This window comes from Epinephelus fuscoguttatus, linkage group LG11 (genome assembly GCF_011397635.1).
Source record: "Epinephelus fuscoguttatus linkage group LG11, E.fuscoguttatus.final_Chr_v1".
NCBI classification, from domain to species: domain Eukaryota; kingdom Metazoa; phylum Chordata; class Actinopteri; order Perciformes; family Serranidae; genus Epinephelus; species Epinephelus fuscoguttatus.
In genome coordinates, this window is record NC_064762.1 from 26935334 (window position 1) to 26957995 (window position 22662).

The 22662-nt window shown below is 40.2% G+C and overlaps 1 protein-coding gene and 1 long non-coding RNA gene across 2 annotated transcripts in view; one reads left to right on the plus strand and one right to left on the minus strand.

The window, feature by feature from the left end:
* The window catches only part of scara5 (scavenger receptor class A, member 5 (putative)), a 104801-nt gene extending 94974 nt beyond the window's left edge, over nt 1-9827 (minus strand). Inside the window, exons 1-2 of the mRNA XM_049590823.1 lie at nt 9592-9827; nt 1715-1836 (exon numbers count right to left, since the gene is read on the minus strand). Coding sequence (XP_049446780.1) covers nt 1715-1826 — 112 coding nt within the window. The 5' untranslated portion in view covers nt 1827-1836; nt 9592-9827. The remainder of the gene's footprint in view (nt 1-1714; nt 1837-9591) is intronic.
* Nucleotides 9828-11131: 1304 nt separating this feature from the next.
* Nucleotides 11132-21939, plus strand: LOC125897480 (uncharacterized). Its single transcript, XR_007450433.1, has 4 exons — nt 11132-11266; nt 18290-18439; nt 18610-18750; nt 19120-21939. It is a non-coding gene; the product is annotated as an uncharacterized LOC125897480 (long non-coding RNA).
* The last annotated feature ends 723 nt before the right edge of the window (nt 21940-22662 follow it).

The window sequence follows — 22662 nt, forward strand, 5'->3', positions numbered from 1 at the left end:
GGACGATTCTGTGTAGAAAGTCCCTTTCTGAAAACTAATCAGGGTGCATGAAGATCTGCGTATTTCTAGACCTGAAGCCAAGTCAGACTTCTGTGCCTAAGGACACATTACACATTCATTAAGTTCACTGTGTTGATACTGAATAATCTGGAAATCTAAAGGTCCACTGTGTAGGATTTAAGGGGATATATATGGGCAGAAAAGGAAATAATATCACAAATATGTTTTCTCAAGTTTATAATCAATTGAAACCAAGAGTCGATGTGTTTTTGTTAATGAGACATTTCTATCTACTTAAAGAGCGGATCCCCATCCACCACTATGTTTCTACAGTAGTCCAGGACAAACCAAACACTGAATCTAGGTAGGGCCATTCACATTTTCACCTCAGCAACCTTTTTAACAGCATTTTTAACATGAAACGGCTTTATTTAGTGTTTTCACAGGTTTAAATCACGGGTCCATTTGTTTTGGAGAGGAAGACACCTCTGCGGATGGTTCGGTTCACAGTAAAAACCTCCTGAACGTTGAATCTTAAGTTATCAGATAAAAAAGGAGAGCTAACATTTGTAGGCACTGGGCTAGCGGCCCGTCTGTTATGACCCAACGTCATGGAGACCCTGATTCGTAACATGAAACTGCTTTATTCTGTGTTTTTACCAGCATTAATCACCTAATCTGTTTGTTTTGGAGAGGAAGAGACCTCTGCAGATAATAAGGCTTCTAGTAAACACCTCTTGAACAATAAACACCAAAGGAATCCTAATTGAGAGTTCATGTCTTAGCACATGGAAGAAGTTTCAGCCGGTTTGAAATTGGCAATCCTCACTGTTTGATGCCACTAAATTCTACATTCTGCTCCTTTAAAGAATTGTTAAAGGTTAAAGAAAAAAGTTAGAAGCCACATCCATATTGGTTCTCAACATGGATGTGGCTCAGCCGGTGGTTAGCAACTAACTCAAGAAAACAGCACTGTAAACAGCACTAAACAATGGCAACAGTGCTGACAGACCTAATGGTGGTAACCAAGCAGGAACCATGGGTGTGCGCTACGTTTCTGCAAAGCCAGCAGCCTGATATCAGCGGGAGCCACAGTATGAGTGCTGTGCAAAGTGGGGGTGATGAGCTAGCCAGTGGGATACACACATGCATTAGTTTGTATTACAATACAAGCAGAGGTAACGTGACTTAATTCCCTGCTCAAGATGCCATTACTCCACTATGGCTGCATCTGAAATCACTCACTACTCACTACATTATCCACTATATAGTGAGTTTGCCATAGTGTCGTGATGTCTGAATGTATAGTGGGAATTATTATACCCTATATAGTAGACTCAAAGTACCCCACAATGCATTGTGAAAAGTAGTGTACAACCAATGGTGCATACAACTACATAGAACTCCCTACAAAGTGAGTAGTAGCCTATATCTTTGCATAGCAAACAATTGCTGCTGTATTATTGCTCTGAATGTTGTATACAAAAGCATTAATTGTTTCTTTTTTACCTACATTAAATAATTCTGTTGTGTAATTATTTTTTCTTTCTCATATTTCTCACCTGTTTCTGTTACCAGAAAGTATTCAGAGCTGTCATTTTCATTCCAGAACATAATTTACTGCAAACTACCGCGGTCGGGTTCTCATTCCAACAGGTTATTATTTTGAATGCATGCAGACCTAATGAAAATCAGTCTCAACTGTCCCCCTTACCTTCATCACACAGGTTGAGTTTGGACAAGTTGTGTCCATCGTAGGCCTCTTCATACATGGAGCCGCTCTCTCTCTCCTCATATGTGCTCAGATACATGGCCTTGTTCTCCATCTCCTCCAGACTGAAGACAAGAGACACAAACAGCATTATCCACTGAAATTGTTATATGACAAGACACTGACATCTCTCCTCAACCGACCCAACTCTGTTACAGCTCACTCTGACTATCACAACCAGTACAGATGACAAATAAAAGAAAAAACTGAGTGTACCAGTGGAGGAACAAACAAGCTTTCATGCAAATAAGGGACAGTTTCCTTGAATGGTTTGGGTCTACATGCCCCCACCTTAGAAGCAAGGGTCACTGCAAATACAAAGTTATTTTGAGTTATCACTTTTATTCTGTAATAAAATATTTCAATCTTGATGGGAGCAGTTTCTTTCAGGACGAACCACAGCACATTAGGTGTCACTGAATTGTTTAATAACAATACCAAATCTCAACCAAATAAATCTTTGACAGAGTTGTGTTCAGTTTCTTCTGTACAGTTCCAGATATTAGGAGGATCTGTGACATCGCAGTTTTAAACACGGGATTAAAGATGTGAAACGGTCACAGTTATTCCAAAACTATGTGATTAGGTGAACACAACAAAATTCTTTGTTTAAGCTTTTAGAAAACATCATGGTTTGGGTTAAATAAGTAACCTTCATTTGGGGGTGTCACATGATATAGGACAAAAACATCATGTGACATATCACTTTAAAAATAAGTCAGCATTGACTTTTGGGTTTTGGAACAGGAACAGCAGGCTCCTGGATGAAAGTCCTGTGTTTGTTTAGGGAACTGCCCATTGGTTCGACAGCCCATTGGTTCGACAGCCCATTGTTCTGACCATATTAAACTTATTGTTCCGAAGTCCGTTCCGAAATCATCATGATGCCCTGTGGTTAAGGTCTGGTTAGGTTTAGGCACAAAAACCACTTGGTTAGGGTCAGGAAAAGATCGTGGTGTGGGTTAAAATGAAAAAGAAAGTGACAAACACATAAGCCGTGAGCCTGCCCCGCCTCAAGCCGGTCACGGCGCACCATACACCCGCTGCGAGCCGTTCAGCACCGCGGACAGTCGGACTAATGGGATGTCGAACCAATGGGCTGTCGAACCAATGATATGGACCCGTTTGTTTAACCCATCCATTTTCTCTCCTTCCCACACCATGCACACTTAATCGCTCTTAATGCTCCATCACCTAACTTCCTCCATTGCTTGCATCATAAGAACTACAACCTCTAAAGGCAATTGCCTAACAATAAACATAAGCATGAGTTGTAATAAGCTGCTTGTACAAATGACCCATGTGGTCGTATTTTGGAGGAGAACAGGCTTGTTTAGTTTTATGTAGTGCATTTTATCATTGAGGGTTCCTACAGGTATCGAAGTTCCAATGTGTATGATGGCGTCCAACGGATGCCCTCTAGTCCTGTGAATCACGTGAACCGTTTGTCAGAGCTCTGACTACATCTGTTGCACTTTTCAAGCTACACTAAAGACAATCACACACTTACGCTAGCACACACACACACACACACAAGCTAAACAAACAGTGGGAAATCCCTGTGGTGCGAGGACTGGGAGGATTGTGGCTGTCTCTTGACCAGAGTTATATGATTTGTTTCCTCTGCCAACAGAGTTGGACAGGGGTTGTGTTTATTGCCCCTTTCCATCTGTCTGTTTGCCTTTTAGCAGGATATTTTTAAAAAGCTATGAATAAATGCGCATAAAACATTATGGAAAGGTCGGTCATGGGGTAGGAAAGAACTGATTCACCTTTCATATCAACTAGCCATGAGCACTGTGAAGAATTGGCAGCTGCTTCTGCATCAGAAGAGGTAAATCCATCATTATTAGCTCAGTCGAGGAATATTAAAGTGCCAATTTCCGATTTAGACATACTGTAACTGCTCTGCCAGTTTTTTCCAAAACATGGTACGGTGTTTGAACGTCAGTCCAAATGGAAATAGTTACTTAACCGCAATAGAGCTGATAGATATTTGGCTAAAATGGTGCATTCATCTATTCACAGATCCTTTTTCCACTGTTTATCTGGGTTTCATTAGAGTAAGCAAAGTAGTCCACATATCCCTCTCCATAGCAACGTTCTCCAGCCCTTAGGGGGATCCTGGGGTGTTCCCAGGCCAGCTAGCTGGGTCCTGTTGACAGAAATGAACAGGAGTTCAACTCTGAGCTCCTTCTGGATGTCCAAGCTCTTCATCCTGTCCATCAAAATGAGTGTACGGTAGATCTCCTGCACCATAGGTGTGGAATATGCAGCAGGTATTATCAGAACACTGAAACTCGTAATGGATGGGATCCATACAAAATAAATAAAAGTGCTTATTAAATCCCAGGTGTGGACATAATCTACGTTTCAAATTACCTCATGCTCCAGACTTCCTAACATTACTCATGTTACATGGCGAGCCGATGAAAGTGCTCAAGAGTCTGGTGGACTATAATAATTTTATGTGCAGCAAGTAAATGCACTTCAGTAACTATCTTTTATATTTCAACTTTGTACATGGATACTGAGAAGAGGCTAATGTTACTAGCTAACAGCTAACTTTAGCTACTATTTTCTACCTAACATTACTAGCTGACGTTAGCTAATTTTAGCTACTATTTTTACTTAACAATACTAGCTAATATTAACTAACTTTAGCTAATATTTTCTAGCTACCTAATGTTACTGGCTAACGTTAGCTAACTTTAGCTACTATTTTCTACCTAATGTTACTAGCTACTGTTAACTAAATTAGCTACTATTTTCTACCTAACATTACTGGCTAACATTAGCTAACTTTAGCTACTATTTTCTACATAACGTTACTAGCTAAAATTAACTAACTTTAGCTACTATTTTCGACCTAACATTACTAGCTACTGTTAACTAAAATTAGCTACTATTTTCTACCTAACAGTACTAGTTAATGTTAGCTAACTTTTGCTACTATTTTCAACCTAATGTTACAAGCTAACATTAGCTAACTTTAGCTACAATTTTCTACCCAGTGTTACTTGCTAACATTAGCCAACTTCAAATACTATTTTTTCATCACGTTACCAGGTAACAGTAGCTAACTTTACCTAGTTTTCTACGTAATAGGTCAACCCTTTCTAGTGGTCTGGTGAAACGTTGTTAAAAAACCTCAGTCGTGGCTAAAAATATGGAGAAGTTGTCACAGCACACTTTAATTGCATTAAACTAGAGGCATGTTTAACACAATGCTTGAATGTTAACGTTTGGTGTTAGCGGACTCCGCTCCTCCAGACTGAAAATGGAGGTTTTGATCCACATCTGCTGTTTTTTCCCAATTTGGTCAATTGGAACAGCTAAACAGCTCATATCATAGTTTGTGCAGTGCTGGTTGTCTTCAACTGCCTTCAGTTGCCTGCCCTCCATTTGGACAGCACACTGATGTATGACGTCCTGTGCAAAGAAACTATTGCCACATCATCAAGCAACTCAAGATATTTGTATAATTGAGTTGTCTCGGTTAAAAATACTGAGCATTCGCAATAGAACAGTATATCAATTTCAATTTGGATTTAATTGAATTCTGCACTTATCCGAATGTGAGGCATCCATGTTTGTTTAGCTTTAAAGCGCTTTTAGAAAATCCCAGTCATAATGAGGACTTTCATGTTGATGTAATCTCTATTTCTATGTTGGAAACTGGTGGTTTTTGTAAATCCTATATGACTTAAACGTGCTGCTGATAAATCTTATTCCATAGGCAGTGCAGTATAACGTCCAAATCACTACGGACACGGCACAAATCCTCTAGTTGATCTTCTACTCCATCATACCCTCACTTAGATCCAAAATCCTAGCAAGAATTTGGCAAGACTGTGAACTCAAATATCTCATGTCCCATTTCAGGCAAAGCCATGCGAACATGTCAGTCTCCTGGGGCTTCATTTATAAAAGTGTAACCTTGAAATAATTCCCCATAGTTTGCTTCCATTTGACTCATAAAAAAATGCAAAGAGTAGATTCAGACCTGTAACTCTCACGTTACCCCACATGAATTATGAGAGGTGAAAAATGAAGAGGGCTTTGACAGATATGGTTATGGCAGGGTTCCAATCCGTCTTCCTTTCAAAACTTAAAACATAAATCTGATGAAAACATTTCCTGGGAGAGGAAAGGTTCTCAGAGGCCACTTATCACCACAAGATGTAATTCCATCTTTAACACAGGGTTGAGGAGATTACATCCAGCAGGTGCAGCCATTGATGAGCTACTGTTTCTGGCACACAATCTGTGATGGCACAACTCAATTTTTAATGAAAAGCACATTGAATTTCACAAGACTTTAACTGATAGTGACTCACAATCAGTTGCAGCCATACACTGAGCTATTTACCCTGAGCTGAGCACATTTGCTATTCTGGTTTGGGTTGAGTTTCCCACGCTACATGTGATGTAAAACAAATATGGCCGGCATATGAATAAAGTGAAGGGGAACATAGAACAAACAGATAAATGGTTGTGTCAGACATAGACATCTCTGGGCAGTAGAATTAAATCTCCTGCAGTCAGGAGTCAGCGGGTGTTAAAACTCCCACAAGGCCGGGCGGCAGATCTGTGGGTGTTTGACAAAGTCGTTAAATAGTGCTCAGTCTGGACTTTCTCATTACAGAGGGGATGAAGGGGTCAGGTTGACATTTAGATTGAGGCTAGGCAGGAACCATTAGGGCTGCTAGGAGATCCCACTAAACTCTCCGTACCTCTGCAAACATGTTTGTGTGTGTGTGTGTGTGTGGGTGAGTTATCTTCTAATTACACTGAGTTTGGTTGAGATATCACGGTTGATCACACACCCAGTTGGTCTCTGTTAGTTAGTGCCAACAGAGGACGGTGGGAAAGCAAAGAGGCATCTCTATCTGTTAAAATGTGGACAAAATAATAGAAACACCACAAGAAGACGACCTCATCAAGACAGTTTGTTACATGAGGGAATGGACACAGTATACGTCAGATTTAAAGGGCCAGTTGAACTCAACCTGTGCATTTCCAGAGCATCCTTTAAGAGCAGAAACACTGACCATAACTGACAAAGGCCTTAAAAGCCACTGCTAACAGTATATCCAAGCCCAAAGCATTCCCATGTAGAACTTGGCGTAAGGAGGACAACCTTCGACAATGATGACTCTTTCACTCTTTTCTTTTATGCAAATATGCGTTTGATTAAACCCCAAAAACAGCCTGTAATACCCAATATCAGCTGTTAATCACAGTGTTGAAGAGCTGAGGTAAATCTGGTGATTTAATGTGGCTGAACCCTAATGGGAAGTGGATTTTCACTCTCTTCATCCCTCACATGACCGCAGGCTTTCCGTCTTGGAGCGCCATCCAATCACTACAAACAGTTCAAGATGCAGCGCGACAACAAGCCAACAGGACAAAGAAACACAGCTGCACGAAAGGGTGGTGCGCTCTTGAATCTTATTAATGATTTGACATTCAAATATTATCAGGTATTTCTATCAGTTAGTCCACTTGTATATCCTGGACCTCCACGGTTGAGGTGGTAAGTATGGTTCCACTTTGTTAAGAATGACACTAATGTTAACACTGAGGCATCAATACATAAATTGTGTTTTGTTGTTGCATCAGGTCAAGGTGGAGCTAGTTTTTACATCTTTATACAGACAGCTGGTTTGGGTTAGTGGTTCCCGCAGTAGGGGTCTGGCCCCTCCCAAGGGTCACGAGATTAATGTGAAGGGTTGAGAGATGATTAATCACAGAGGAGAGGAGAAAAAACTTTTTGTCTATTCTTTTTTTTATCTAATATTTGTTTTTTTGTGAAATATTGGATAATTTTACGTTTTCATGTTTACCTTTTTTGGTGGCACTGCTAACTAGAGTTGTTCTGATACCAGTACCAGTATCGGAAATGCCTCGGATGCTGCCTTAAATGCTGGCTCAAGTATCAGTGAGTATGCCAGTCCATGCACAGATCCAATACTGAAACCACATAATTTATTGATAAACTTATTAGTTTCACACTTAAGACTGCTTTTTTTCTCCTTGAGATAAATTCTTTGCCACTTTTAAACAATAGCCGATGTCTGTATTTGTTCATGTTTTACAAAGGGTTTAACCGGAGCCATGCCATACAACAACAGCAATCATTTCATTTCTATAAAGGGTTAGTAGTACACAGCTGTTGATTTTTTTTTTTTTTTTGACACAATCGGATCGGATCGGTATCAGCAGAGGTGTGGACTTGAGTCACGTGACTTGGACTCGAGTCATCGTCGAGTAACAAATTTGATGACTTTATACTTGACTTGAGAATATCGAAAAAGATTTGCAACTTGACTTGGACTTTAATGCTAATGATTTGTGACTTCACTTAGACTTGAGCCTGACTTGACTTGAAAACACTCGATACCTTCCCCCAAGCCCAAAGATTAAAAAGTATGTTTAGAAAGTGTGCCATGAGTCCACTCACTTGACTCGGAACTTTCAGTCTTTACTTGGGACTTGACTCGAGACTTTCCTGTCTTGACCTGGGACTTGACTTGGGTGCAAAGACTTGAGACTGACTTGAGACTTGCAAAACAACTTGGTCCCACCTCTGGGAATCAGTATTGGGAACGAAAAATGGGTATTGGAACATCTCTACTGCTAACAATCTATAGACATCTGAAGTGTGACAAAGAGCTTTAAGTGGTCACAGCAACATAAAATGACAACATTAAACTTGAGTAAATGTACTTAGTTACTTTCCACCTCTGTTAAAATGATACATGGAGAGACTTGGTCTGCACCAGCTCCACACAGGTTTAGGTTCGGTCAGCTCCATAGTAAATACACAGAGAGGCAGAGAATGACAGTTTGGTGAGGGAGTTTTGATTCACTCATTATGAGAGGACACAATAATCTTGTCATGCATCGCTGCAGAGCGAGACTTGCCCCCAACTGAGCATCCTGATTGTCTGCGAGGGAACCAGCGCGTGTGGTCTCAGACAGAACAGCCATTGAAAATACCTATGTGAGCATCAGAGTTTGGACGTTTCAAACGACTTAACGTAGGAAGCAGCTGGAGCTCACCGGCAGTTTACTAAATTAAAACTAATTTGAGAGGCAGTCACTTTTATTAAGTTATGTAATATTGTCTATTATACCATTAGGCTACATTAGAAGTAGGAGCTGGAGTACAGTTTCTCTCTATATATAGTGGCAAGCATCCCATGCCATTGCTCAATCATCCATGTGCAGCATTAACCCATTTCCCTCGGTTAATTAAAGGCAGAGATCTTTCACCCATGACTGAAACACAAAGCAACAATTTTCTGCGGATGAGTTCCATTAAACGTGCATTTCCTGTCCTGTGGTCCCTGCAGCATACCGCTCTAATAGACTAAATCAGCCTTTTTAAACTGTTCCCATTCAAACCAATTGCAGACACTATTCAACAGATGTCAACCAGTTTGTCACCTTACAAAGGTCAAAGCACAATAAATCATGTGGTGATTTCAGGGTGCTGAGCAGATGTCATTAACCTGTTAACACCTCACACAGAAGGTCACTGAGCATTAAACTAAATCCCTATCTAACATTATCTGGCAATAAATGTTAACATGGAAAATATGCATTAATAACCAAGGCTCCCCTGGATATATTTAAAGTAATATCTTTAAAAAAAGAAGTGACAGGTGACACAGTCAGCTGAGGTTTGAAACAGGTGCAGTCACTGCAGGATTCATGCATTGACAATACAACTTTGTCAGATGATGTAAAGTCTGCAAGACATAAAACACCAAACTGAGAAAGATTAAGGAGCAAAAGTCCTCCTCTCTCACCTTATCAGATGTCAGCTGGAAACTAAAATCACAGCTCCACGTCTCTCATAATTCCCTCAAAAAAGCTGCGTTGAAGCGCTGTAACTCCAGGCTGTTCCTCAGCTGTCAAAGTGTCACTCAAAGCTGCATGAAAAGAAACAGAGTGAAGTGCTGCACCATGCACACACACCATGCACACACACACACACTCTCCCTCGGTGCTGCAGAGCTCTGTAGAAGCGAGCAAGCTGAGACATTTGGAGTAATATACCCACAACATCGTCATGTGACCATCACAAAACTCCAGCTGAGGTTTACTCTGCCTGACGAGCAGCTGGTGTAGAAGCTGGGAGAGGTGAGGAGAGGTGGCGCCACCTGCTGTACAAGTGCGCCCTCTGTTGGGTGCAGATGGTAAATTACTGGTGTGGATATTTTTACAACTGATGTTTTCAAGACATGGGCAGAAAGACAGAGGAAAAAGCGGCTTTTACTTTTATGGTTAATTAAATGCTGCCTTCATGGCCCCTTGAAAACTCATCAGACATGTCAAGAAGTTAAAACAAGAAACAAACAAGACCACAGTTCACATATTCCAGAGTCTGATCCGTTGATAGATCAACCGCAGACTTAAACAAATGTAATTTAGTTGTGTGGGTTGGGTGGGCTACTGTGTGGCAACTACTTTTAGGACATTTGATGAATTGCACATTTGCTAAGTAATAGTAGCATCAGATTGCAGGGGAAAAGCTTTTGTGTGCTTGTCCAAGTGTCACATACTATTTAAAGATGATCATATAGTACTGACTGATGACAAAATGAGGACTGGAAAAATAACATAGTTTGTAAAAAACTGTGGGGTACATTCTTGTTTTTACTTTCGAACTCACTTTACTATACTATATCCTATGCAACAATGTAAATAAGTAACATACTGTACTATTTTCATGCTTCTCCTTTCCTCCCTCTTTGTTCTGTCATGGTATGTAGACATAATTAGGAGTGTTTCAAGAAGGAAATGTTAATTTTACACCCTAAAGGCCTAAAGGAAGAAATTTAACGAAGTCTTCAGTCAGACTACATCTATGTTGGTCACAGGTTGGACACTTCATGTGACTGCATTAAACAAATGCAGTCTTGCCCATAGATTATGACTTTAGTGTTCCCTCTCATTATCCAATTTAATCTCTAAGCCAACAGTTAGTATTTATATAGCCTATGCAATATTATATTTGTGTACAATTTGATTTGTATCAGTAGTTACATAAAAACAGTTTACATTACAGCTACAAACTGTGAAACTCTGCAATAAAGTGCATTCAAACACACATTTGAAATGGGATGTATCACCAAGTTATACCATATCCAAGACACAAGGATGACCATGAATTAGAGTACTGGCACCATTTTAGTCCATTTCAGGCACTGCAATTACGAATAATGTTCTCATATGATTTCAATCCACAAGATAAATCGTTTGCCTGCTTATTAAAATGCATGTACCATATAGAGGACATATTTCTGACAGCACCTGAAGGCCTCACGAGCAGCTGTGCAGCGGGATTGCGGAACAAGGATGTGTCGAGCGCGCGCCCGCCTCTTGGGCGGAGCCGGGAACAGGAATGTACCTACAGTAAGACTTGAACAGGTACAGACAAGGAGCGCCATTATTATTCTGTCAATATCAGACGAACCGGAGGTAAATATAAATTAACTCTCAACAAAAACCTTCGTAAAGTTTGTGAAGATGTCAGAGTTGTGTTACCTGCCGTGTGTTATGGATGTTTGACGTTATTAAAAGACAGCTGTTTATGTTTTTCTGTAAAAGCCCCTTTACGGGCTGTCTCTCTGCTCAAGTACAGGGGTCAACCCGCCAAAGTCTATTCATATTTTTGATTTTTTAAGTAGGATTTATTTCACAGGATAGATATGCACGTGCTTTTGCAATGAAAGGACGTGTGAGAGTGACTACTTTAATTCGGCTATAGTCTCTCTAAAAGAACATGTCTTATTTAGTCAAAATGCCAATATTTACAACCACTCTGTCAGTTTCTGCTATGTTATTACATCACAGCACAGTAGTGCACAGTTGGGCAGTAAAGTTTTACATTAAGTAGTGCATGATGATTGAATATATTGTCATTCAAAACTCCTAACACATTCTCTGAAAGCAGAAGTCTCATTTGATGAGTTCATATTTTGCCATTTGCTGCAAGGAAACTCAAAATCAATCTGTCACTCTTGGAACAGAAAAATGGCCTTAACCTTGTACCATGGGAGAAACGCTGCATTAGGGTCAGGCTGCACAGGCTGCAGATTAGAGAGCTTAGGGCTCTGTGTGAACTAGGTTTTATTAAAGTTGGACCACTGAACAGTAATAGTTTTGAGGCTTGGTCAAGAGGTAATTCTGCAAGGCACCACAAGATGGTGGGATTACACCTTGGGATGCATGAAGCAGCCTGCAACTTGAGCACATGTCCTGTGGTCAAGCCATATGACTGCTGTCTTAGGGTTACAATGTATGTATGAAAATGTATGTGTTCAGCTATTTTATGGTGGGGTTAATTGGGGTATAAATGGGGGTATATGCATGTCACAATATTAAGGCTGGTTTCTGAACTCCAATATTTTTTTTGGTGCCACGTGTATGCCATTTTCTTACTAATTCCTAATTCTTCCAATTTAGACTGTATTCTATTGAGAGAAAGTCAGGTTGTTGCTTGTGTTTCGATGACATAACATTTGTTTTTAATGAAAAGTAAAGAAAGTATTGTTACACTATCAGTGCTGAAACTCTGGTATCACACTGACACTAGTATAGAAAACATTCAAACTATACCCATTTCTGCATGAGTGAAATTACAGGAAATGCAGTGGAAAAGGTCGTGATGCCCTCCCACTTGTGATGCAAAACCCTCCCGTGTCCCCTGGTTAGATGACAGGATATAAAAATGTGTCATATAGGCACAGAGAGAAATAAACACTCTGGAGTTTGGGGAAATATTTTTTAAAAAGCCTTTTTGAAGCTCTCATGGTGATGATAATGCACTGCATTCTCAGACACACATTTATTTCCTTTCTGTGACCGGTATTGCACTTATAATACAGTTCCTGTTGTTGTATATTAAATCAAGTTGCGGAGTAAAACACATAACTGCCCACACATTCACTTCAACTTGCTACACTGAAGCTTAATAAAACTGTCAAACTAGGAGCAGAGGGTGGCAGCAGGAACAGATAATGCAAGAGTGTGTAGGAAAAGCAGTATATCAGTGAGATGAATAAAACTTAAAGCACTTCAGTTCAGTTGTTGAATGTGTTTAACCAACACAAAGTTGGATTAAAGCGTGAGCATTTGATACTATGTTGCAGCTACATATACAGGTGTCCTACAGCTTAAGGAAAGTGCTATTTAAGGCTTTTGAAGACTTTTTAAACACATGAATGAAAAAACAACTTTACAGTAACCAAAATTGAAGGGAAAAAAGCATGAATCAGCATCAATTTCTTAAGGTTTGGGTAATGTGTAGGATAAATACTGAAAAATGTTGAAGGTTGCCAATTCGCTGTCTAAAATGTTGGGAAGCATGGGTCAAAGTTTCTCCCATCAAGTCTGTTTTTGGGGGCAGCATGGTAGTGTGGTGGTTAGCACTCTCGCCTCACAGCAAGAGGGTTACTGGTTCGATCCCAGGAGCCATTATGTGCGGAGTTTGTATGTTCTCCCTGTGTCAGCACAGCTTCCTCCCACAGTCCAAAGACATGCAGATTAATTGGTGACTCTAAATTGTCCATAGGTGTGAGTGTGAATGGTTGTCTGTCTCTATGTGTCAGCCCTGTGATAGTCTGGTGACCTGTCCACGGTGTACCCCACCCCTCACCCAATGTCAGCTGGGATAGGCTGTTTTTGTCTGATGGTGGAGACAAGGGTAGAGCAGAACTTGGGTGAAATTTAATGGTCGGTTTTCTTAGCAATTTTGTGTGTGTAACTGTGCACATGGGATTCCACTGCCTTGATTACCATTGTGAGTTTAAAAAACTTTTTGCGTGAAATACACTGAGCCTTGTGTATTGCCTCATAACAGTTTCAGCCATGTTGCAAAATCTTGACTAAATAGCCAGTTTTCACTGGAACTGCACTTTCCCATGTCGTTGAGGGTACAGTGACTGTTGGTCAGCAGACGGCTGATCCTCTGCTCTGAGCACTCGGTCGGGAACAAAATGTGACTGCTGTTGGTTCCCCTATTCTGATCTGTGTGAAGTTAATGAGAGAGGCATTCTGTGACATATGTTTCAAAAAAACAGATGTTACTATTAATTTTAGATTTTACAATACAATGTCAGAAAAGAAAATGTTTGATAATATTCCACTTCCCATCCATCGATCCATCCATTTTCAACCACTTATCCAAAGCTGGGTCAGGGGATAGCAGGCTGAGCAAAGTATTCCAGATGTCCCTCTCCCCAGCAACACTTTCCAGTTCCTGCTGGGGGACCCCAAGACATTCCCAGGCCAGTTGAGATATGTAATCCCTCCAGCATGTCCTGGGTCTACTGCCTCCTGTTGGGACGTGCCCAGAACACCTCTAATGGCAGACACCCAGGAGGCATCTTGATCAGATGTCCAAACCACCTCAACTGACCCCTTTCGACGCAAGCAGCAGCGGCTCTACCCCGAGCTCCCTCCGGATGTCCGAGCTCTTTACCTTAGCCCAGTCACCCTTCTGAGGAAACTAATTTTGGCTGCTTGTATCTGCGATCTCATTCTTTCGGTCACTACCCAGAGCTCATGACCATAGGTGAGGGTTGGGATGTAGATGGACCAGTAAATCAAAGCTTTGCCTTCTGGCTCAGCTCCCTCTTCACCACAATGGTCTGGCACAGCGCTCGCATCACTACTGACACTGCGCCAAACAGCCGATCCATCTCAGGCTCCATTCTACCCTCGCTCGTGAACAAGACCCCAAGAAAGTTCCTTGCTTGGGCTCTAACTTGCCCCCAACCGGAAAGGCCAGACAAAGAGTGGTTCAAGAAGACCACGATGACACGGTGGGCCCACCAACTGCAGGGACTTGTCTGCCTCCCATGTCTGAAAATTTTTAAGGCTTTTGAAAAATTTATTTCAGACAATTTAATACCAACTCAGGCCTTATTTTTAGTTCAATGAATTCAATGCCTTTTAAGGCTTTTTTAAGGATCTGCAGGAATCCTGATGTAGCAGAATGAGGTAGAATCACACAATCAGTAAGTTGTGCAAAAAGCCAATTTCCCAACCTGCTTGTTAACTGAATATTACTTTTGTTTACAAGTCCTGGTTCAGTTGTAACTGGGCAGCATGAATGAAAATGAAATGGCTCAGTGCAAATAAGACAAGCTGTATATACAGTGGCTTTATTCCCCTGCAGATATAGACCCAGTCTGGGAGTCATATAGTTTAGGAAATGCTGCCCTGAGGCATAAAACCCAACGTTCTTTACCCTCAGCTCACCCCGACTCTGAAGGGAAGTTTCCTCTGTGTCTTTGCTCCGGTGTAAAGGTCTTCACTGTCTGTATGTCAATTACTCCGCTGGGACCTCGTTACTCCCCCGGCCAATCACGCACCCCCCTTAATTAACACAGGAAATTACATTCCTGTATTTATACCCCAATAACTAGACTGGCCCTGCTGAAAAGGTCACATCAACAGTTTAGCAGTTTTCGCCCTATAGCAGTACAGCCCAGGAGGATATGGCTGGGAGGAAAGCCAAAAGAACCGGAGGCGTAGAAGAAACTTTTTTTTTTTTTTTAAGACAGCAGAAGTTTTTTGACCTCAGAGTGTTGGAGTCGCTTGGTTTCGCCTTGCAGTTATTTTCAGCTCAGAGGAATCCCTCAACTGACTATTTGGCATCATGTTCGGAAGGTTGTTGAATTAATCACTGGAAAACAGGCTTATACTGAGGAAGTAGGCGACACCGCGTGAGAAAGAAATTTAATCCAAAGCGTCAAATATCAAGAGAAAAATAACATTTCTTCCAGTTTGAGGGTCTACCACAGACAACAATGTCCTCAGATAATATGCCCGGGGCAAAACTGCACATGAGCTGCTGCGGGGGGACGTCTGCACGCTCCCAGTCACTGAATTTATCTGCTTACATTCTGGTCAGGTGAATTTTGATAATCACAGCAACAGTTTTCACGTTTATTATCAACACAATGCTCCCTGTCCTCAGTGAAATAACAAGCGTGTCTTTTTCTGTTCAGAACATTTGGTTGTCTTGTAAATTGTTTTTTTGTTTGGAGAAAATCTGGCAAATCTTGACAGAAAATTAATCACCAACAGTTTTGATAAACAAACATAGAAATGATTTTTCAAGCAAGAGATGCCAAACATATGCTTCTTAAACGTGAAGATTTCCTGCTGCGCTATGTATTATATCACTGTAAATTTAATAAACTTTGTGAGACAGAACAAGCACTTGATTGATTAACTGAAAAAATAATTGACGGATTAATTGATTATACAAATAACAGCCGAACACACAAGAGATGATGACTTACTTAGTTTTGAGTAAAAAGCACAAGCAGCAGAAAACACACCCATTAATGTACAGTATCTATTTTTATGCTCTGTAAGGTGACCTTGGGTGCTTTGAAAGGTGCCTTTTAAATAAAATCTGTCATTATTTTAATCTTATGTATCATCTTTTCCTTATCCGTTGTGAGGGTCCAAAGGACAGAGGGATGGCATATGCTGTAGGCAAATGGTGATTTGTGATATTGGGCTTTAAAATTGATTGATCTTAATGAGGTTTTTGCTGATTGCTGATTTGTGCTGCTTTGAACTACTAGTGGAAATAAAAATAATATACCATTGGTAACCATAACTTTGCACTTACTAAAATAATTGCTGAGACCAGGAAGCACAGAGACATCACTAAAATATGGCCAGGTTTTTGGTTTTAATACAATCTATCTGATCATCTGAATGTTCACGTTTCTTGCCCTGATCTAAACTCCATTATTTGGAGTTAAGGTATAGTAAATGAACACTTAAACAATTTCATTTGGAGGTAAAAATACAAGAGAACACATGGAAAATGTCCTTAATAATCATTTACAGAAAAATGCAGAAAAAGTGTTAGTGCAAAACTGCTGAAAGAACAGTAGATCAAAATTGAATCAGACAGTCGCTCTGTAAAATATGATTGATATTTACAAAAGACAGTTTAGTGGTTGCAGAAATTTTTTGTTTGGGTGGCCACTGAAAACTACACTAAATTAAAAAGCAAGGACTGAATTTTTAGGAATTCAATCTAACGTTGAAATCATGTATTGCTTAATTCAAACGGATAGCGCACTCTAGCGCCTCAGTGTTTCAAACACGTATTGCAGCTATGGTAGCCGCTGTGTACCAAAAAGCTATGATAACATTGATGAATGTCATCCTATACTTCATGGAGTATTCATTCAGGCTCCTACACAGACACATGCGACGCGAGTTGACAAGCTGGCTGTGTTTACAACGTAGGACTGTTGGGGCGGGTGTAAATCGAAACAAACCAATCAAGTGGCTCAACCTCACACACCTCATCCCTCTCCTCACATCACTGCGCCGCTGACAGTGGCACTGGCCTGTGATTGCATTACCTTTTTACTGCAGCAGCTCTCTCCACCTGGGAAATGCTATCCTGATGTTGACCCTCATTTTTTTAATTCGCCGGTCACGCTGCCTTTTTGATTGCGCTTTTTTTTTGGCAACAACGATTCCATCTCCCGTGATGCTGCATATGCATGATCCTGCATTATGCTCAAAGAGTGGGACTTTGTTATGCTGCAGTAGTGCCGGGGTAGTAGCGAAGCGCCTCTTGCTCCTCTCCTTCGGCTTCTCAGTCACGCAGCGCTGGCCTGGTTCTCAGCGAAAACACCGAAGGCGGGGCTATTCCCTGGCAGTGCTATATGTCCCTTGTTGGCGGATGTATTCTCAAGATGGCGCAACATCGACTTACCCACCCAATGTACAAACAAATCCAAAATTCTCCTTTTAATTTTTGCCAGTAAACAACTGAAAATGCTGCACAATGTCACTTTAATTCTTGGTGTCATAGATTTAACAAGGTGCTGGAAACATTCCTCAGAGATTTTGGTCCGTATTGACATGATAGCATCACACAGTTGCTGCAGATATGTTGGCTGCACATCCATGATGTGAATCTCCCGTTCCACCACATCCCAAAGATGCTCTATTGGATTGAGATCTGGTGACTGGAGGCCATTGGAGTACAGTGAATGATACAATGATGTTTTCTCTTTTTCGGACCGTCCTTTGTAAACCCTAGAGATGGTTGTGTGTGAAAATCCCAGTCCCAGTCCCAGCCTTTGTTTTCTTTCTCAAATACATTTTGGGATTAAGAAAGTTTGTTTAAAATCTGCTCATGTTTCCTGCCTGTCAAATGGTCAAACCATAAAAAAGAAAAAGATTTAATTTGTAGGTAAGAACTAAAAGAGTGCACGTTTTCTCAGTTTAAAATTTTTTTTTGGGACAATTTTTTTTCTTTATCCGCTGTGAGAGTCTATGGACAGATGGTGCTGTGTGTTGTTAAGCCCAATGGGGCAAATTGTGATTTATGATATTGGGCTGTTTAAATAAAACAGAACTTCAGTTAGTTGTAAACCAGAATTTCTGCTTTATTCTTCTTTATGTTTTCCTCCCCAGAGCAATATTTCTGTGTTCTCAACTCATTTTCAGGGTGTTGCTGCTGATGTGGTTACAGAGTGATGGGCCTGTCAAAGCGAGTGTCATTGTGGTCAGTGGAAGAAGTGTTGGAGTGGGTGCAGGATCAGTACCCAGCCTACATGGGCACACTCCAGAAAGCCATAATTAAGCACGCTATATCAGGTACAGCTCATGCATCAAATTGAACTTCAATGTTCACGAGAAGATCAATTTGAGCCTTTTTTAAATTTGAAATGTGTTAAATAAGATTTTCTCTGTACTTTGGATTTACACTCAATACAAATAAAGTTTATGAATGAATGAACACTCACACATGCACACCGCTCCTCCAGGCCGTGCACTGCTGAGATTAAAGGATCATCACTTGGAGCTTCTCGGGGTGGACACTGAAGAGCAGCAGCAGGAAATCTTGCAGGACCTCCTCCTCCTCAAAGTTCAAGAAGAAATCAATGAGCTCAATGATATCTGCTCTGGTGAGAATGCCAAATGACTTCATCTTCAGGGTGTTGCTGAACTTCAAACTCATATAATCATTGTAGAATGTAGCTGTTATTGTTCGTTCTTCTTTTAGTGGTGGTGTGGACCAGCCATCCTGTGTAATATGCATGGGAATGCAGAGGAAAAACGTGTATTTATATACAGGATATAAATGATTTTCAAGGTGGTTTGTCCTTCACAGTTGAACCCACACATTTTATTTTCAGTTCAACTAAGACATATGTTAAATGTTACCAAATTCACTGGAATAGACAAACCTCAGGATTAACATTTTAATTCTTGTGTCCAATCAGAGAAACCAGCTGCTAACTTTTATTTTATGTGTTCCCTTTGCCACTCTGCAGAGTGTTTTTCTTCATAACAGGAAATGAACGTGTTCAAGAGAAATGCAGCTTCCCTTTTTATATTTTCCATCCATTCATCCATCCATGTGAAAGAGACAGTGGGAGTGATGGAAATAACAGGTGAAAGAGAAAGGAGAATCAATGAAGAATGAAGAGAGAAGGAAACCCATTTCCTGTGTGAAACCTGACCTGTGCAGATGGATGAGATTAGTTTTTGTCTGAGCGTCGTTTTCTGATGCCTGCTGTCCATTAGTCTCTGTCCTCTGTCTTTGTCTGTAGTGGGTTTGCATCCCATCACTGCATCATGAAATATTTTAAGCGACGTTGAACCACTTTGGTCAAGACTGAAATATCACAGTAGATACAGGATGAATTGAAATGAAACATTGTAAAGACATTCACGTTCCCCAGAGGATGAATCCTTATGTCTTTGGTGAGCCTCTGATTTTTCCTCTAGCACCACCATGAGGTTCAAATTTGTGGATAGGGCGAAATTTCTCAATAAGCCTTGGATGGATTGCCATAAAATGTGATACAGACATTCATGTCCCTCTCGGAATGAATTGTAATCTCTTAATTTTCTCCCTGGCACTGTCAGCAAGTCAAAAATGCTATTATTCCAATTTTTAGATTTATGATAACTGCAAAACTAAAGACAGCCTTAAGGCCTTTGCACACTGAGTCTGTTTTTTTGTAGATGCTTTTTTTTAAAAAAAATCCGTCTTCTGGGAAAAAAAAACGTTATGCACAGAAACCTTGCGCACTGCGTTGTAATGCTCTTTTCGGTGTGAAAATTCGCAATATGTGACAACATGTAAAAGACACGTTTCCTCCATTGCCTCTCTAGTTACCCTTCTGGCCGTCACCCCTCTCTGTTTTGCATTGGCAATGCGGGGCTGTCCTCCAAATTCTGTGTGTGGACTACATCCTCCTCCTCGTCATCATTATGCACCTGAATATCACTATCTGACCTGATGAACTTGAGCCATCTGAGTTATGAAATGACTCTATGCACCCCGTTCCTCTGTCTTGCCTCGTCTGTGTCCCGCCACCACATTTTCTTGACTGATTCTTGGTCAAACGTCTCGAAAGGCTTCTGACAGATGTGAAAAACGCAGAAAATCGCACCTGTTCTGAAATATTTTATGAATTTTGACTCTGTGTGCAAACAGGATTGACACAATGTGAGGTTGTATTTTCTTTAGACATGCAACAATGTCGGATGAAAAAAGACTGTGCAAAGACCTGTACATTTTTGTGCTATTTAGCACTACGCCAATTAGCTTACGTTTGCATGCTAACACACTAAAATAAAATGAACACAGTAAACATTATACTTGCTAATATATTATAACCATTTAACATTTTCAGTAGGTGTGTTTTCATCCACCTGTTTTATGCACATTTTCAGTCTGCGCATTAAAAAACCGTCAATTTCTTTTTTTAAAAAATATCAAAATTTTGCGAAAAAGCTTACACTTGGGGAAGGTTGAGTGTATCTATAAAACGTAAATGTGAGTAAGTACAATGGAAACAGATTCAATGATTAAATGATTATGTACAGTTATGATGCACCGTCATTGCGTAGGCCATTGCAAGCGCTCTTCGTCACCTCTAGATGGCTTTTTAACACACTTTTGTATACACATAGAGCAGTTATATTATTTGTTACTCATTTCCATTGTTTAGGGTTCTCTGTTTTTTATGCATCCATTGTTTTCCGTTGTTTGAGGTTTGACTGGCGCTCTTATAATTACAACATCCTGTTGGGCCCTCTGCTGCAGTGGCATCTAACTGGAGAAATAGCGCCGCTGCCACCTACTGCTAAAATAAATCATCAAACTTCCTATATTTGCACAACAGTAATGGATGGCAAAGCACACCAATTTTCTTTTGCTGATTTTAAAAATAATTTCTAAAACTTTGGTTAAAATTTGCTCTACATTTGGATGGAACGACTGTAAGCGTGTTGCCATGCTAGCATTAGCATTTAGCTCAAACTACTACAGTGCCAAAGTAAAGCCTCCAAGAGCTGCTAGCATGGCTGTAGACTGCTAATCTTGTTAAACAACATAATTTAGGGCATTTTTATATTAGGGACAATTCAGTAATACTGTGCCCAAGTATGATTGCCACCCAAAACAAGGCCTGATAATAATCTAAACAAGGTTATAAATGTACAGTATGGTCTCGCATGTATCACAGGGTGCTCTGCTGCGTGATAAACAGTGTCAGACAAGCCTAACTCTCAGGAAGATGCAGAAAAAGAGAAAATCCATAAGTCAGCTTTGGTGCGTTTCCATTTAAACATTTCTATCTGTCGAATCCAAACAGTAAAACTTCCTCCTGCTGTTTGCTTTTCTCTCTCACAGACACTGACTGAAATTCATTTATAAAACCAGCTGCTGGTTTAAATCTCCTGTTTTGATTTGAAATGTCTGTCCTTGTATTTTTGACTGATAAAACCACAAACAATGTTTCTCTCAAGTGAATAGTGAACAGAGGTACAGAAAACCATCTGGACTTCTCTAGATTTGATGCTGTTTTGTTTTTGATACATACTGGTCAGTGTGATCAGTGTGTTGAATCTGGCTGCAGCTGATATGCTGAGATTAATAACTTGTGGTCCTAAAACTTTCAGATGCCTTTTTTTATATATAATGCCCTTTTTCCTTTATTTATGATGCTGGCCTCTTTTTAATGTGTATTCTAGGCATCAACACCCCTCCACATTTGTATTACATTTAGTAAAAGGTCATGTCTATTTCAGAATATTTTTCACAGCAATGCTACAGTATGGTTGGTTGAATAAAAAGTGCTGCTTTGGCAACACATTTCTGCCGTGTGTGTGTCATCTCTTTGCTTTCACAGCTATAGCCTCATGCCTCATACACATCCAGATGCAGAAGATGTTAGACTCTTAAAACGAAAAGGTTTTAATGGTATAATAATACTAATAAAACATATAAATGCATTGTGTGCAGCCCAATATCTACATGTATGTAGCAGCAGTCATCAGTCTGATTGTGATGCATGAAATTCACACTTTTACAATAAAATTTTAAAGAGCTTTAGCTGCCTCAGTGTTGAGAAAAAAACAGCTTTTTGTTGAGGAAATGTAGAACAAAGTGAAAAGGTCCAGTTGGCAGAAGAAAATGTTTGCATTGTACATTTCTGCAAACCACTGATATGTCACATTTGTGATTTCAAATGTAGCATATCACCGTTTCATAAGTGATTTAGTATATACGGGCTGACTGTCATCAAAAGGTAGAAGGGATGGTGGATGGCATGTCATGCTTGAGCCACCAAACCTGGGTGTTTTTTGCCCACACATTGCAGCGTTTCCAAGTGGTGTCTGAGCCACCAATCCCGGATGCTTTTTACCGACATATTGTTGCATTACCTACATTATAAACATAAACTATTTGTTTTAACTTAAAAAAGTTAGTGTCTGGGCTGCCTTAAAATTTTAAGTTGACTGAATTTAAAAAGGCAAGTTGAATCATGACAAGATTACCTCAACTTATTTTTTTCAAATTC